Genomic DNA, 15,561 nt, shown 5'->3' with positions numbered 1-15,561 from the left:
CATAAAGTTGAAAGCACAGAACTGTTCTGGTTTGATCTTGATCCCTTTCTTATCATGAATAGTATTGGAATTGAGAGAAAATAGGCACTCAGACCAACAGTGACCACCATGAAGAGATGACACCAAAGGGTAGGAGACAGTCGCTTCGGAGACATCCTGATAACCCCAGGCTGGCTAACATGCTCCCACTAAAAGGCAACATCATAGAGTCTGAATCTTTCTCGACTCCCAGTATGTTTGTGATGCTGTAAGAATGGTCCTTCTCTACACGACGATGACATTTCAGGACAGAGGATCTGAGTCACCTACTCATTACCCGTGCAGCTCCCTATGGGGGGGGGGGCAGAGCTCTGTCTAGGGAGCTGCAGTGAAAGCTGAATGAAAGATTAATGGACTGCAGACAGGTGGACAGTAGCATAGACAGGTGAGCAAGTGGATGGATGGACAGATGGAAACGCAGGTGAGTGGATGGATAAAAATATGTAAGTGGGTTAAATGGATGAGCAGATGGAAGGGTTTGTTAGATAGGCAGATGAATGGGTGGGTACATAGATGAATAGACAGATATGTGGATGGATGGATGGATGGATGGATGGATGGATGGATGGATGGATGGATGGATGGATGGATTGACAGATGTACAAGTAGGATGGATAGCTAGATAAATAGATAAAGAGCTGGGAGAGTGGTCTTATATAACTCCCTTACTCAGAATTCCATCATCACAAAACCCTTGAAGACTTCTGATCCTACCTCTTTTCTGCACCCTTTCCCCATGTGTGAGGACATACTCTGGAGGGACCCCCTCCATTTGCCTCTTCCCAGAGTCATGTTGTAATAGACAAAGCAAAAAGGTTCTGGGTATAGAAAGACTTTATCCACAGTGACAGACATCATTGTGGACCATGCAAGGCAGCAAGAGCTGTATAAGACTGAGTTCTGTGGATATTCATCTTCTGAGGATGGGGACCATGATATTATAAAGTGTGGCAGGTGGGCATGTCAAGGAAGAGATAAATGTGATGTCAGCTCCCTGAAAATATGTCCCCTCTATTCCAGGCATCCAAATGTTGCCCCTCTATACAAGTGACTGCCTCTAAACTCTAAACCAGAAATTTCAGGCCAGATCTGGATGGAGGAGCCAGGGCTGCCAACAACCCTAGCACAACCTCCAAGGCTCCAGAAACTTCTCTACTTTGAAACCACAGAACCTGTTTGCAAATTCTACAGATGGATTACCAAAGGGATAGGGGTGGGAGGCACACAAACAAATGGAGACAAAGTTTTAATCTTTTTATTCAAAGCAGCTTCTCACAATGTATAAATACTGCATATTAGCACACATGAAAAATACAACTTCTAAGGCACCCAGAAATATGTTCATATACGTTACAGGACCATTCACAAAGAGCGGACGATTTGCTCCAGACAGTCAGCATTTGATAAATCAGAAGATTATTACCCTCAGTACTGCACCCAGTTTGGGGAAAATATTTACAGCATGGAGAATGGACCAGCTATACCTGCGTACAACGCTATGAAGGACTCGTACTTACAAGGACCCAGAACTAAAGACCTTCCCGTGAAAATCTGGCAAAAAGAAAATGAGCAACCTAACCTGCAAAGGTATCCGTGGATTTTGGTGTGTTTGCTACGTCCGTGATGCAACCCAGACACTCCCAGGGTGAGCTGGGTATGTTTTTGGTAGCCTGCTTCAGTATCAGAAGTTTGGTAATAAGCCTTACCAGTAGAATACCACTTCTTTAACATCAGTCTTCTGGATTAGTTAAGAGGCCAATGACATCATCGTGAGGGGATGAAAATGGGGTAACCCCTGGTGGGGGCACTGGGGAACATTCTTGCTCTACCAAGCAGGAAGTGGGATGGTTTGATGAGGAACTAAAGAGATGGACATCTGGCAGTCACAGGATGCAACACTGAAGACCTAGCTGCAAAATTTCAGCAGGAGGCCCACGTGCAAATGGAAGAGTTGACTGTGGTTAGATACCCAGAGGGATCCCTGACCTCCACTTTATAATGGGATAAATGAAAACTTAAGGCTATACAGCAGAAACACCCACCTGAGATACTAAGTTCCCATCTTAGAAACTCATCCTTCAGAGTCTTTTCAAGAGATATTCAACTTCTTTGCGTGGCCAGTCAGGAAGCATGAGTATGGGGTTGGGAGGCACCAAGGGTTCCTCTGTGCCGTGAAGCTCACACATCTGGACCCAGATGTGCCTACAGCTTACAAAACTCATGCTTGGTTCGAATAATGGAATCTTTGGTCCTTGGTTTTATGAAAGGCAATTTATTTCCACAATCTTGTTAACATAGACATTAGAAAATAACTTCAAGCTGGGATTAATGGCACAATGGTAAATTAAAGAGTAGATGGAGAACTCTACACCCTCGGAACATCCCAGAGTCAGCAAGCTCCCGCATCACGCTAGATGTTGGGGTAAAGAGGTGAGGCGAACCCAGAGATGTAAGGCTGAAACTTAACTCCAGACATCAGGTCTTCTGACTGACACATGCCAATCTTAATCCCAAAGGCTGAGAAAGTGACTTTGAACACTTCCTAGAGATGGACTGCATGCTAAGCCATTTAGCCCTAAGCACAAGATCCTATTTCAAGGGTTGGTAAGGAGAATCAGCTGGTGATGGCTAGAGTACCACCTACAAAAGACATTATAACTTGAGTTTTGAGACTTAACTCTACTTCTGTGATTTCTGTGCCATCGAAACAGCCCTGGACTAACCTGATCACCTGGTGCTTCCTCTCTGCAGCTCCGGCTCCTCCATCCAGCTACACCCCACTCCAGGGTGGCCTGACACACACTTCCTCACAGAAACACCAAGGACGCATGGCGATGATGATGATGATGATGATGGAACAGAAACTGACTCCAGATTGTCTACACAGCAAGACTTGTATGTAAACTTTGTTAACATCTCTCAGAGAGCATGGACTTTAGCTACCCTGGGGTCCCCAGCAGGGTCAGGAGCAGGGAATGTCATTTGTTTAGAACAAATGATGAGCTCTCCCTGTCACCATCCTTCAACCATGCTACTAGAATGAAAGTAGCTCAAGAAAACTTGCCCTTGGTCCAGTCTTATGGCCAAAGACATTCGCTGAGGAGTCCACCTGGTCCCTGCCGCCATCAGCTCCTCCCACCGTCTCTTCAGATTAGCCATGAGCGACTTACAGACTGCACTGAGCCCACCAACATGGCTTATATGGAGGCAACAACCCGTATTACCCTTTTAATTAATCAATTATTAGTATTAGTATCATTTTGCAACAAGCTTAAGGCTCTTTTCCGAACTCCATCAACTGCCACACAGTGAGAATTTATGGGGGGGGGGGATGGGGAGATCTTGAACTACATGTGTAGTTTTGAAAGTCAGAAGGATTATTGAACCTAATGGTAAGGCTTATTCACAAATTCAATACATTTTCAAATTAGATTTCAAACGCAATGACTTCTAGAGAAAAAGAATGACTTGATTTCTTAATAATGTAAGACTATCTTATTTTAAATAAAAAATTAAAAACCAAAAAATCCAAAACATTGGCACCAAACCAACATGAGATATATCTTTCCCCCCTGAAGGAAGAAGTGATATTAATGGAAAAGATTGCCTAAAACGCATGTCCTAATTTACCACAGAAATATAAAAGCTTGTATTCTGAAAATATATTTACTATATTAAAGTCTATAAGCATTTCAACCAAAACCTGCAGAAAGGATGATGAGACACTTAGCTATAACAAAAAACACACATGCAAGACAACCCCGCCCCAAAGATATATCTACAAAACCAAAGTGTAAATTTCCAAGATTTTACAAAACCATTTACAGAGAATAAAATAAAATACTTAAGAAATCTCGTTTAGAGTCTTAAATACTGTGTATATTAGTGTGACTCATATATACAACAGATCTAAGTATCTTAATACAGAAACACAGGAGAGAAGCAAGCCTTCCTTCTAAACATCCTCATAGGAAGATTTGTGGATGTCTCTATTTTTTATTTAAAAAAAAAAAAAGAAAGAAAAAACTTCTACCAGAATTAGATTTAAAAAGTGTGGGGATAGACTAAATTCCAAACTGAAAGACAATTTTTTATTTTTTTGTACAAAACTTCTAAGAGGATTTTGAAACCAGCAGTTAGTAGTGAGGGATACGACTCAGTGTTCAGTCAAGGCTATTTGTAAAAGAGATTTGGAGATATAATTGCCTCGTCCAACGTCTCCTGTCATTATTTTCCCATCCTCAGGTTGGACTTCACTCAGGGAAATCACCATTTCCTGCTTCTGAGAGGACATTTCCCAGTTTGATTTATGCCACAGAATAAGATTTTACATCATTTCCCTATTTCCCACGGGGAGTCCCCGCTTTCTTAGTATATGTGTTTCCCTTGGACTTTACTTCTGCCCAGTAAAGGGTCACCTGAAAAGAATACCTACGTTAGGGGATGGCTTCCCAGTGCCGAGGTGGTCTGGCCATCTTAACCATAACTCTTCAAAAGTCGCCTGGGATCGGACCAGTAAACTCCAGCTGTGTCATATGGGGGTTGCTGGGAGTTGCCATCACCAAGATTGTGGTAAACAGAGAAGGGTCCCAAATGGCTTGCTAGAGGGAACCTTGACTCAGAAGAGGAAGCCTCTACCTCTCATCTATAGCTGCCCTTCCAAATGCAAAAGGAACACACAAGCCAGGTTTGCAAAGGCCATCTACAATTCCTCAGAGACTTACTCAGGCCCTAGGGAAGAGTGGTGTGGAAAGGAACAAGGAAGGTAGCGGGACAGGCAGAAGACCCCATGGGTGGAGAGAGGACACCGGGGTATAAAACAAAAGATGGGAGCCAGCACTCTACCTCAACAAAGCTTTTAGGGTAACCTGGGCACAACCACTGAACGGGTATTTTCCATTCCAGCTCAATAGCTGGGTGGGTCATCTGGATTTCAACTGCACACTACCCAACCAGCCAACCTGAAAACACCAACTCCCGTGGTTGGGCCAGTCCAGCAGGTTGACTAAATGACTTGTGCCCGTGTGGCTGAGCTACCCCTTTAAAACAGACAGAACACGGTCTTTAAAAACAAGCAGTGTAAATTCTACCTTAGAAATAAATAGTCAGTGTCCGCCTCAGTCATCCCGGGTCCTTGACATACTCAGAAGTTTGGTGCTCACCAATGAGCCAAAAGAGAAAGTATATTCTGGTTGTATCCACAGGAGTCAAAGATGAACTCTCATAACAGGAATTTCTAAATATCCCCTTCTGTTTCCAGAAAAAATCCTGACAACTTGCTTCCCTATGGGCAAAACTGGCTTGATCAGAAGCTAGTCAGAAAGCATGGGGCTGGGGCTTCCTGTAGAGGAGGCAGCAACAGTAAAGAGTTACTCAGACATGGAAAGAACAAGGGCTGTCTTAAGGGTTTGGGGATGTCTATGGAGCTCATTCAATGGAGAAGGGACACCAACAGGCTCAGGTGTTCTGCCTTAACTCTCTACACCCCAGTTCACAGCTCCTACAGTGTTCTATAGCGACTCCAGGGGACCATGTGCTGCTTCGATTCCATTTTCTCATGGCCAAGGTGGCACAGAAAATAGAGAAGTAAAATTCTTCTCATCCTGAACCCTTCTGAGCTCCAAAGCATTTCTACAGAGTAAAGCAAGGTCATTCTAAGGCCCACAAGGCCAAGTGCATGTGGGAGCCACCTTGTGGAGGGTCACTTCACTAGTCCCCCGTGCAAACATCCAGCTGCCTGCATCATTCCTTCCACTTGTGGCCAGGGCAGCTATTCCCATTCAAGAGCCGGCAAAGAACCATCTCTACTTTTGCAGCCTACCTCCCCTCTACAAGCTGTGCTGACCCTGTGCTGTACCCCGTTGTCACCAAGGAAGAGCTAAAAATGATGCAAACTCAGGGGATTGAAGAGAAAAAAACCCGTACTCAAGGTTGTATCCCATCTAGAACTAGCCTGGCACCCTCCACCCTCCGTGGCCTAATTTTCCCTGTGAGTACATGACCTCAAATAGGTTTGGGGTTCCAATCACAATGAGTCCCTTCTATTTCCTGTCTCTTCACCAATTCACACCTAAACTCTCCCCGAGTGCAGATCCAGGGACTTCAATTGGATGACATAAAGACAACTATGGACATTCCAGTAGGCTAGGGCCAGTGAGGTGAAGAGACCTCCATGCTGGATACGGCTTCCCTTGTATTCTCTCAGCTTAAAAAAAAATTAAAGATTTATTGTTCAGGTTTGGACCATAAAGAAACTCCTGAGACTGAGTTCTCTTCTTCAACACACCCTGAAAGCCAACCAAGATGTAGACATTCATATGGAAGGAAAGGTCTTAGAAATCCAAGTTCACTTATTTATCCCAGAGCAAAAAAAAAAAAAAAAATCTCCCCCCCAAAGACAGGCTGCTCCCTTTCCCCTTTTAACATCACGCATGTAGGGACAGGGCTGACAAGGGTCCTCCATTCTCCTGAATGATAGTGACTGAAAGAGAAAATGCCACCATGACTTGTCCTTGGAGATTAGAGAACTGGCATTTTGTCACATGAGCCACACACAGAGGGTCTGACACAGGCGTGTGCCTTTTTAAATCCCTTCTTATCTCCTCTCTTTCCACGTGGCTCATCTCAAGAATGCATCAAACGGTGTGCACCTTGAATAGTATTTGGTCCAGGGTGGTATGAAAATAAGATCTGTGTGAACAATAGACTTCATAATATATAAACAAAAATAAATAAATAAAATAAACCCGAATAAAGAAAAAAATTTCCTAGTAAGTCATGTTTTTTTTTTTGCAAAACTAGCTTTACATATAATACACATAAATTATCAGAATTTCCACTTACGTTGTTTTAAAAAATATATATTTAACAAAACATTTCTAAATGTACAATATCTGGGTTTGTAAATCACTCAGTTGGGTTTTAAGACCAAGCCCTAAGAGTCATACCGAGTTGCATTGGAGAGAAGACGGAAGCCGGGCCTATGTAGTCTATCGAGTGCTTACCACACCCACAGCTCCTTGGTCTGTGGATTCCCTAAGATGATTGTCCCCTGGTCCCAGATCACATAACCAGAGAACTGTGATGGCCTCATCTCCAAGTTGGAGGCACTGTGTAGACACAGCCTGAGTTGAGAGGATGAGGAAGGTTGGTCTTCCTCTTCTGGACCACGGTAGGAGCGTTTCAGCTAGTGGGGGAAAGGTCAATAGACAGTGCCTGGCAGAGCTCTGGGAAGGTGGATTCCTGGAAGGCTCTATGGCTGGCTGGGACGGGGGCATAGGGAGGCCAAGGGTGCTGCATTTCCCACCCTTATACAAAATCAAACCAATGAGAAACAACCGGGGGGCACGAGGAATGGATACAACCGTAGGTGTGAAGACACACCCTGACAAACGCTTGGCTAGGGCGGACCCTGGGCTCCGATGGCAGAAACACACACAGGGCCCGGCTAGAAGTCAGTGACCCTTGAGTGGTGGGGCAGGTGAGCTGGGCCCCTTCAGACCTCATAGATTTTGTCCTGCAGGTAGCTGAACAGGGAGTCCAGGCCTTTGGAGGAGCTCCAGAGCTGCTTCAGCATCACACACTCCTTCTCATTCACGTCCTCCAGCACTGACTTCAGGAAGCTTCGGACCAGGCATTTGGACTCCTCCAAAACCTGGAAGGAAAGGCATGCTGGGTTAGCCAGCCTGGGGCAGAGCTCCATCTCTGTACACCTACAGTGCCCACAGCCAGGAAGGGTGTGGCTAGATATTTCCTATCCATTCACACTAAGGCAGTGAGAGGCCAGTGATTGGAGGTGATAGAGGAGGAGGAGGAGCTAAGGGGAGAGAGAGGCCCAGAGGACACAAGAGTAGAGCAGAGAAGCAGAGAAGCCGTAGGTATCCAGATGACTTCAGACGTATTTCTGGTGTTTTGGAGAGGTTAGAAATATTGGGATAAGACTTTATCATTGTAAATTGGCATTATGAAATTGGGAGTTCCTTATACATGAGTATATTTGGTTAACTTTTCAAGTTTAAGAGTCATGCTTCACCGAATACTTGGAAGGAGTGGGTGCTGGGCAGAAGCGTGGGACTCTCACTGTTTACAGAGGCTTGGCAGGGCGGTACTTTATTAACTAATTCCACTACCAGAGGGGCTTAATCTTGAGCCTGGGTCTTCGGGGTCTACTTAGCAGCATGGTCCTGAGGGGCGTCAGGTGGTCAAGGCATTGAGCCTCTAACCATGGGATGGCTGAGGGAGAGAGGCATGGCACTCGGGAGGCTTGCCTAAGGTGACATACGATCGTGTGTGTGTGTGTGTGTGTGTGTGTGTGTGTGTGTGTCTGTGTGTGTGTGTCTGTGTGTGTGTAGGTGCACATGTGACTCAACTGTTCTTCATCTATTTTATGAGGCAGGGTCTCTCACTGAATCTCGTACTTACAGGCAGGGTAGACTGGCTAGCTAGTGAGCTCATGATCAACCTCCCTTTTCCTTCCCAACACAGGTTCTCATATACTATATGATATATAGTATATAGTATGTAGTATGTAATGTGTAATGTATAATATATGTGATATATATAGTTTCTGGAATATCAATCGCAGGTCTCCATGCTCACATAGCAAGCACTTTGCCCATGAAGCTGAGTCCACAGCCTCTTGGTGCTATTTGCCTATGGGTTCCGTGACAATGTTTTCAAAAACACTCTTTTGATCTGGCCCAGTGGATGAATAGAGTCATCTGTATGACCCATCAGGGAGAATGCACAACCCAAGCATCTCTATGAACACAAAATGAGGTGACAAGATGACCTAATAATGGTTGTCGGAGTATCCACAGGATGCCACCTGCAGCCACACCTCTTTTAGGCTCAGCCGTTAACAGTGGTGACCGCTGTAGTCCTGGGTAACACGGACCATTAGCAGTCATCACCGTAAGACTGGTTGCAACCTGTAACAATCATGGCAGTGGGTAACTGCATAAATTGTAGAAATGAATATCACTGCACCACAGTAGCGATTTTCAGCAAGCACAGTAATGGCTGTGGTTATGAGCAATAATAAACTTAGTGACCAACATAACACCCACAGTACCAACAAGCAGTGATAGATTAGTAAGATGGCAACGAGCAATGGCTAATACTAGAGTACTGCGTGCTAGTAACTATAGGACTTAACAACAATAACTGTAGAATTAAAACTGTACCACGCTTAACAGGCTCCGTGGACATATTGTTTTCTGGGTCTCTTTTGCTTCTCTAGTTCATACCTCAACTCCCATTGTAGATGAAGGTAACATGGCCCAGGGCTGGATCGTTCAACAGTGGCACAACAAGGAACTTCAGTCTGTCTGATCCCCAGATTGTGCCAATGCCTCCCCAGGAGTCAAGACTTGGGTCCTCATTATTCTAAGCACTTTGAAACAGCCAAACCCAAACACAAGGGGCAGACTCACAGGTGCCAGCCTTCTAGAAGGGCCTTACACTCCAGCAGGGCTGAGGCTGCTGGGTGGTAGGAGGCCTATACACCTCTCATCCTGGACTCTTTCTCTCCCAAGGGCACCACCTCCAAAGGCAGGTTTCACTCTGAGGGAGAGTCCTCTCTCAGGAAATCTCCCAAATCCCTGGGTCCATAGCACTGGTAGAGAGGTTTCTCCTGAGTGGGCCACTCCTACAGACTTGTCCCCTCAGTTTTCCTTTAAGCAGCTGCTTCACCTGGGTGCTTCCCTTTCCCAGAGTGCAGACTACACTCCCCATGGCCGCTCAGGCCTGTCCAGACGTCCCCTGTGCAAAGTAGCCACAGCCTGCTTAGGTGCCTATGGACGCCTAGACCTCCCGCCTCCTCGCCCTCTTGTGCTCATTCTAGTCTCTTGTCAAAACAAACAAACAAAATATACCATTTAATTAAACCCTAGACCTCAGTGGAAGTGTAACTTGTCTCTCCCTTCCTGAATCTTTGGAGTCCAAAGGGGAGATTTAGATGTGTGGAGCGCTAGGCTGGACGGAAGAAATCAAACACAGGTCCGCATGCTCTACTCTCTCATCTTGGGCTCATGCCATCCATGGGCCTGTGGCTTTGGTGATGCTGTGGGTGTTTAGGGCTTTCTCTTAGCACCATGCTTGCTGCTCCGGAACAGACGCCTTTCCCATAAGCCCCTTCTGACTTGGCATGGATGGGTCTGTGCCATAGCCTGAGCCCACTTCCTCCTACTTAGGCTTCCTGTACCAAGAGGCAGTAAATCTCACACTGCAGAAAACCCTTCCCTGGCTCTGTAGTCCCAAGGGAGGCTGGAGGGATGTCACAGTTGTCGCATGAGCATGAGGACCTGAGTCTGATCCTCCACAACCCATGTAAAAGGCTGGGTATGGTGGTGTGTATTCACAATCCTGGCACTGGGGAGGCAGAGACAGGAGGATTCCCTGGGGGCTCACTGGCCAGCCAGTCAGGCCAAATTGGCAAGCTGTGGCTTTTGTGAGAGGTCTTAAGTAATAAGGTAGAGGTGCTTAGAAAGAAATTCCTAGTTGGCTTCAGGATTCCACCTGCAAGTGTGCATGCACATACATACACATGTACACAATTCACATACATGTAAACACATACACATACATGTATACACACGTATACACACATACACATGCACACACATATACACATACACATACACCAGTCCATACACATATGCACACACATGTACACACATACAAGTGCTCAGATGCACATACAAGTACATACACGTATATACACACAAACACACATACATATACACACACATGTACACATACACACACTGTCTATTCATGAAAAAAGCACAGGGACAACATAGGGACTCACCACAGCACTGCAAGATGCCATCTCCTTCACCCGCAGCATGACCTCTTGGCTGAATGTTGTGGGCCAGAAGACCTGTGACACAAGGCCCCGGCTGCACGCCTCTTGGGCAGTGAGTTTCCGCCCACAGAACAGCATTTCATTGGCCTGAAAGAGCAAAGGCAGGAGAGAGCTAAGGGCGCAGAGCTCTGCCAATGTCCTCTGGGGAGCCCTGGACCTGCTGGGCCTGAGTGCTTCTGCCCTCTGTGGCTAGATCATAGCCTAGGGTCAGATACACCGTAGGAACTCCATACAAACATCTGTTGCAGCTTTTATTAAACTGTCATAAGAAACCAATGGGTTTATTGAGGCTCCGTGAATCCAACAGCACTCCCCTCCAGAGGCTGAACCTTGGCTGGGTATACACTGTCTTGGAAGTCCATTTTAGTGCGAATAGCCTGGTTCTGCAGAGGTTGGTCCAGGAAGGAGGGGAGAGGGGAGGACCTAACCTGTGTGTTAGTACTCTCAAAGTGAAATGTGAGACAAGTTCTTCCTCTTAGAAAAGTATTAATGCTGGTGGGGTTGCAAATTGGTACAACCACTCTGGAAATCAGTCTGGCGGTTCCTCCGAAAACTGGGCACCTCACTTCCAGAAGATCCTGCTATACCACTCCTGGGCATATATCCAGAGGATTCCCCACCATGTAATAAGGATACATGCTCTACTATGTTCATAGCAGCCCTATTTATAATTGCCAGATGCTGGAAAGAACCCAGGTATCCCTCAACAGAAGAGTGGATGCAAAAAATGTGGTATATCTACACAATGGAGTACTATTCAGCCATTAGAAACAATGAATTCATGAAATTCTTAGGCAAATGAATGGAGCTAGAGAACATCACACTAAGTGAGGTAACCCAGATTCAAAAGGTGAATCATGGTATGCACTCACTAATAAGTGGTTATTAACCTAGAAAACTGGAATACCCAAAACATAATCCACACATCAAATGAGATACAAGAAGAAAGGAGGAGTCGCCCCTGGTTCTGGAAAGACTCAGTGAAACAGTATTCGGCAAAACCAGAACGGGGAAGTGGGAAGGGGTGGGAGGGAGGACAGGGGAAGAGAAGGGGGCTTACGGGACTTTCGGGGAGTGGGGGGGGCTAGAAAAGGGGAAATCATTTGAAATGTAAATAATTTATATCGAATAAAAAAATTTAAAAAAAAAAAAAGAAAAGTATTAATGTGTGAGGGAAGAAGGAAGGTGCAGGGTGCAGAGACAGGGATGGAGGAGACAGAGAGGTGGAAAGATGAAAAGAAAAACTTACCAGAAGAACCATTAAGTTTAATGTGTGTGTGTGTGTGTGTGTGTGTGTGTGTGTATGTGTGTGTGTGTGTGTATTTATGCCAATCAGAAATATCTGCAGTATTATGAACCCAAAGATCCTAACACCAAGATAGAGAAACATCACGCAGTGGTCTGGGTACAGACAGTAGGCAGTTATGACAGACGGAGCACACCTTCCCTGGCTGGGTTCCCTCTGCTTTCAAACGGGCGGCTGTCATGTGCAGTGCTATAGGGACTTACATGGTCCCCAAAGCTGAGAGCTCATGGACTAGTTCCTGGCTTGATTCTTTGGGGGCGTGGTAAAGCTTTCAGAAATGGGGCCCTTGACAAGGTGTACACTTGACGGAGACTATGGGACCCTGATGTGTCTCCTTCTCCCTCTCCCTCTCCCATACTGGGACCGAACTTGGCTGAGAATACAAGCCCCTCTACACAGTTTTAGCATCACAGATTGCAGGTGGGGAGGCAGAGATGATGCCAGACAGTTTAAACATTTCATGGCCATAAACATGGGGATCAGCTGATGTGGGTAAGGCATGGGGCTCATGACAATGGTAAAGTGTCACCTCCCAGCTCTGTGCCACAACCAGAGAGGCTAAGAACCACTCGAGACATCCTATGGGATTTGAGTCCCAACAGCTTCTAAGTCCCACCTATTGGTCTGCTCCATAGAAGATGCGGTGCCTGAATCAGGACAGGATTAGAGATAGGAACTCACTGGGAATAGAATGGCCATCTTCCACGTCCTCAAAGGAAGCTGGGGAAAGTGGTGTCTGGCTGTGAGTGTGATATACTCCAGCCTGCACATACACTGTGAACCTATACGATGTGACACCATGGTAGATCTGGGCGCTCCAAATACCCAGGAGTCTCCTGGTCACCTCCAACAGTATTTTGCCAGTGCACACTTTGAAGAGACACATGGGTCTCATCTAGAAGCCCAAGGAAGGGACTTCTCAGGCACCTGGCTAGGCCAGGGAGCCACAAACAAGGACCACTAAGAACTAATAACACAAACTAGAGCTAAGAAAATATCAGCATGAAGTCTGGTCCTGATTCAGACTCTGGGCAAGTCTTAAACCTCGAGGGCATCTCCGCCACGCCGGAGGCATTTGCCAGCCATGGCTGCGGGCTCCCAGCTGAGGCTGGCTCATTGGAGATGGTACTGGAACAACACCTGGTGTGTGGTTCAGAGGTCATGGTGGAGGGACACTGTCTTTATTTTTGCTGGTGGGGCCGATTTTGAAAGGAGCAAGGAAACTAACAAAGCAGAAGGGCTACAGCTACTCAACCTCTCACAGTGCCGGCCAAGGCAGGCTAGGACACCTCGCCCCACCCCCACCCCACTTGTAAAGCTCTCTGTGCAGCCCTCTGCCCAGGGATACCAGAGCACCTAGGTGGGCAGAAGCCATCAGAGTTCACTAGTGTACTAGCGTGCAGGCTGCCTTGGGATAACCCGGGCTTGCTTAAGGGTGAATTACGTAATATGTATCTCCAAAAAGTACCCTGGAGCCTGTTCTGAAACTGAAACGGTTAGTGAGAGACCCACGTGACAGGGCAGGAGGGCACTGGAGAGTACTCTCTGCTCTAGAGCTGCGGGGCTGTCCCTTTCACTCGGGCTATGCAGTCCTAGCAGATTATGGGCTCTCCCATAACCTCCAGTGCCTGATTATAGGGTGCCTCCTGTATTCACCGAGCAGGTCTCCTTGAAACTTGCATTACATCAATGTCCCAGCACCCTCCCTGACATGGTTGAGGTCAGCCTGGTCACCTGTGTCACCTTCTTCCCACCACCTTGCATGCGAAGGGACTTCTAACACCTGCCTGGTCCAGCTGCACTGTCTGAACCCTCTAAGACTCGCTCCTCATGTGCACTTCTACTTTGTGACAGGCTGGGCTGGGAGAACAGACTGTGCAGTGGGTTACAGAGGTGTAGTGGTTCTCAGCCTGTGGGCTGTGACCCCTTCATAGAGGTTGCATATCAGATATTGCAAAATTATTCAGTGCCAACGAAAACAGTTTTATGGTTGAGGGTCACCACAACGTGAGGAACTATATTAAAGGGTCGCAGCATGCTATAAGGCTGAGAACCACTGCCCTAGGACAACCACTGCACCACATGGCTTTATTTAGTTCATTTTATGTATGTGCATGTGTACATGCGGATGTCTAGAGGTCAGAGGAAAATCTCAGGTGTCACTCCTTAGGTGCTGTCACCTTCATTTTGGAGATGGGTGCCTCGTCCTGGCTTAGAACTCACCAGGTAGCCTGACTAGCAAACCCTCATTTGTCTCTCTCTCCTGTCTTGCGATTATAAGCATCTGCCACCACACCAAGATCTTTTTATGTGGGTTCTGGGAATTGAACTCAGGTCCTCACGCTTATGAGGCAAGCCCTTGAGACCAACTGGGCAAATCCCTTTGCCCATTGCACAGCTTTTGATTGCTTCCTTATTCATCAGAGCTTTGGTCTGCCACACATGTCCACTGGTAACAACAGCCGTCGTCCTCATGGGGACTGTGTATGGCACCAACACACAGTGGATGCTCCCTATGTCCTGTCGTCACTACTGTGACTAGACACACAGCTTGAAGACCTTTCAGTCTGGCTGAGATCTGCCTGGCTTCCCTCACAGCCATTCTGGAGAACAGAGAAGGCCAGAGCAGATTCATCGGGTCTACCAGGTATCTAGGTTTCACTCCTAGGACACTGCCATGTTCTTACTCTGGGAAAAGGGTCCTGCTGAGACCCAGACACAAGCATCTCGGGTTGAGAAGTTACAGAGGAAACAGGAGGCTTACCAGCGCCACACCCAGGATCTGGGGGAAGGTGTAGGAGGAACAGCCGGCCGGAGTGAGTCGGATAGTAGCGTACGGTGTCTGAAACCAAGCCTTCTCACTGGCCCATACGATGTCACAGAGGGGCAGAATGGAGGCCCCCAAGCCCAATGCTGGCCCATTAATGGCTACCACAATGGGCTTCTTAAACTGGATAAAGGCTTTCACGAAGTCCCTGGAGAAAGAGAAGACCATCTTTAACTAATGGCTTATATTAGCTGGTCCGTGGATCCCTCCCCCAATTCTCCCAGGACCCACAGCACAATTCCTGGTCATCAGAAGCAGGTGGAGGCCAACCATAGGCCACAAGTCCTACTCACAGAAACACAGGGCTGCCAGATTCTCAGAGGGGATGAATGGGGCAGGTACACACCCCGATGGCCTAGCCCATGCCTGATATGTCAGTGGAGCTCTCTTTACTTCCCCTTTAAACTCAAAAACCATGAGCTTAACTATAAATTCTTTGGGCACCCTAGATACTGAAAACTTGTATACATTAAAGGAAGATAATCAGAACACCACAGTTCTATGCAAGAGCCAAAGGAAGGC

General features: G+C 46.6%; 1 protein-coding gene across 1 annotated transcript in view; it reads right to left on the bottom strand.

Annotated features, from left to right (window-relative positions):
• Positions 1–1,280: 1,280 nt before the first annotated feature.
• Cdyl2 (chromodomain Y like 2) overlaps positions 1,281–15,561 on the bottom strand; it is a 160,610-nt gene continuing 146,329 nt past the window's right edge. The window contains exons 5-7 of the mRNA XM_052166645.1: positions 14,977–15,187; positions 10,850–10,993; positions 1,281–7,693 (exon numbers count right to left, since the gene is read on the bottom strand). Coding sequence (XP_052022605.1) covers positions 7,535–7,693; positions 10,850–10,993; positions 14,977–15,187 — 514 coding nt within the window. The 3' untranslated portion in view covers positions 1,281–7,534. The remainder of the gene's footprint in view (positions 7,694–10,849; positions 10,994–14,976; positions 15,188–15,561) is intronic.

This window comes from Apodemus sylvaticus, chromosome 21 (assembly GCF_947179515.1).
Source record: "Apodemus sylvaticus chromosome 21, mApoSyl1.1, whole genome shotgun sequence".
Classification (NCBI taxonomy): Eukaryota; Metazoa; Chordata; class Mammalia; order Rodentia; family Muridae; genus Apodemus; species Apodemus sylvaticus.
Note: the sequence above shows the minus strand (reverse complement) of the source record. Positions and strands in the feature narration are given on the sequence as shown.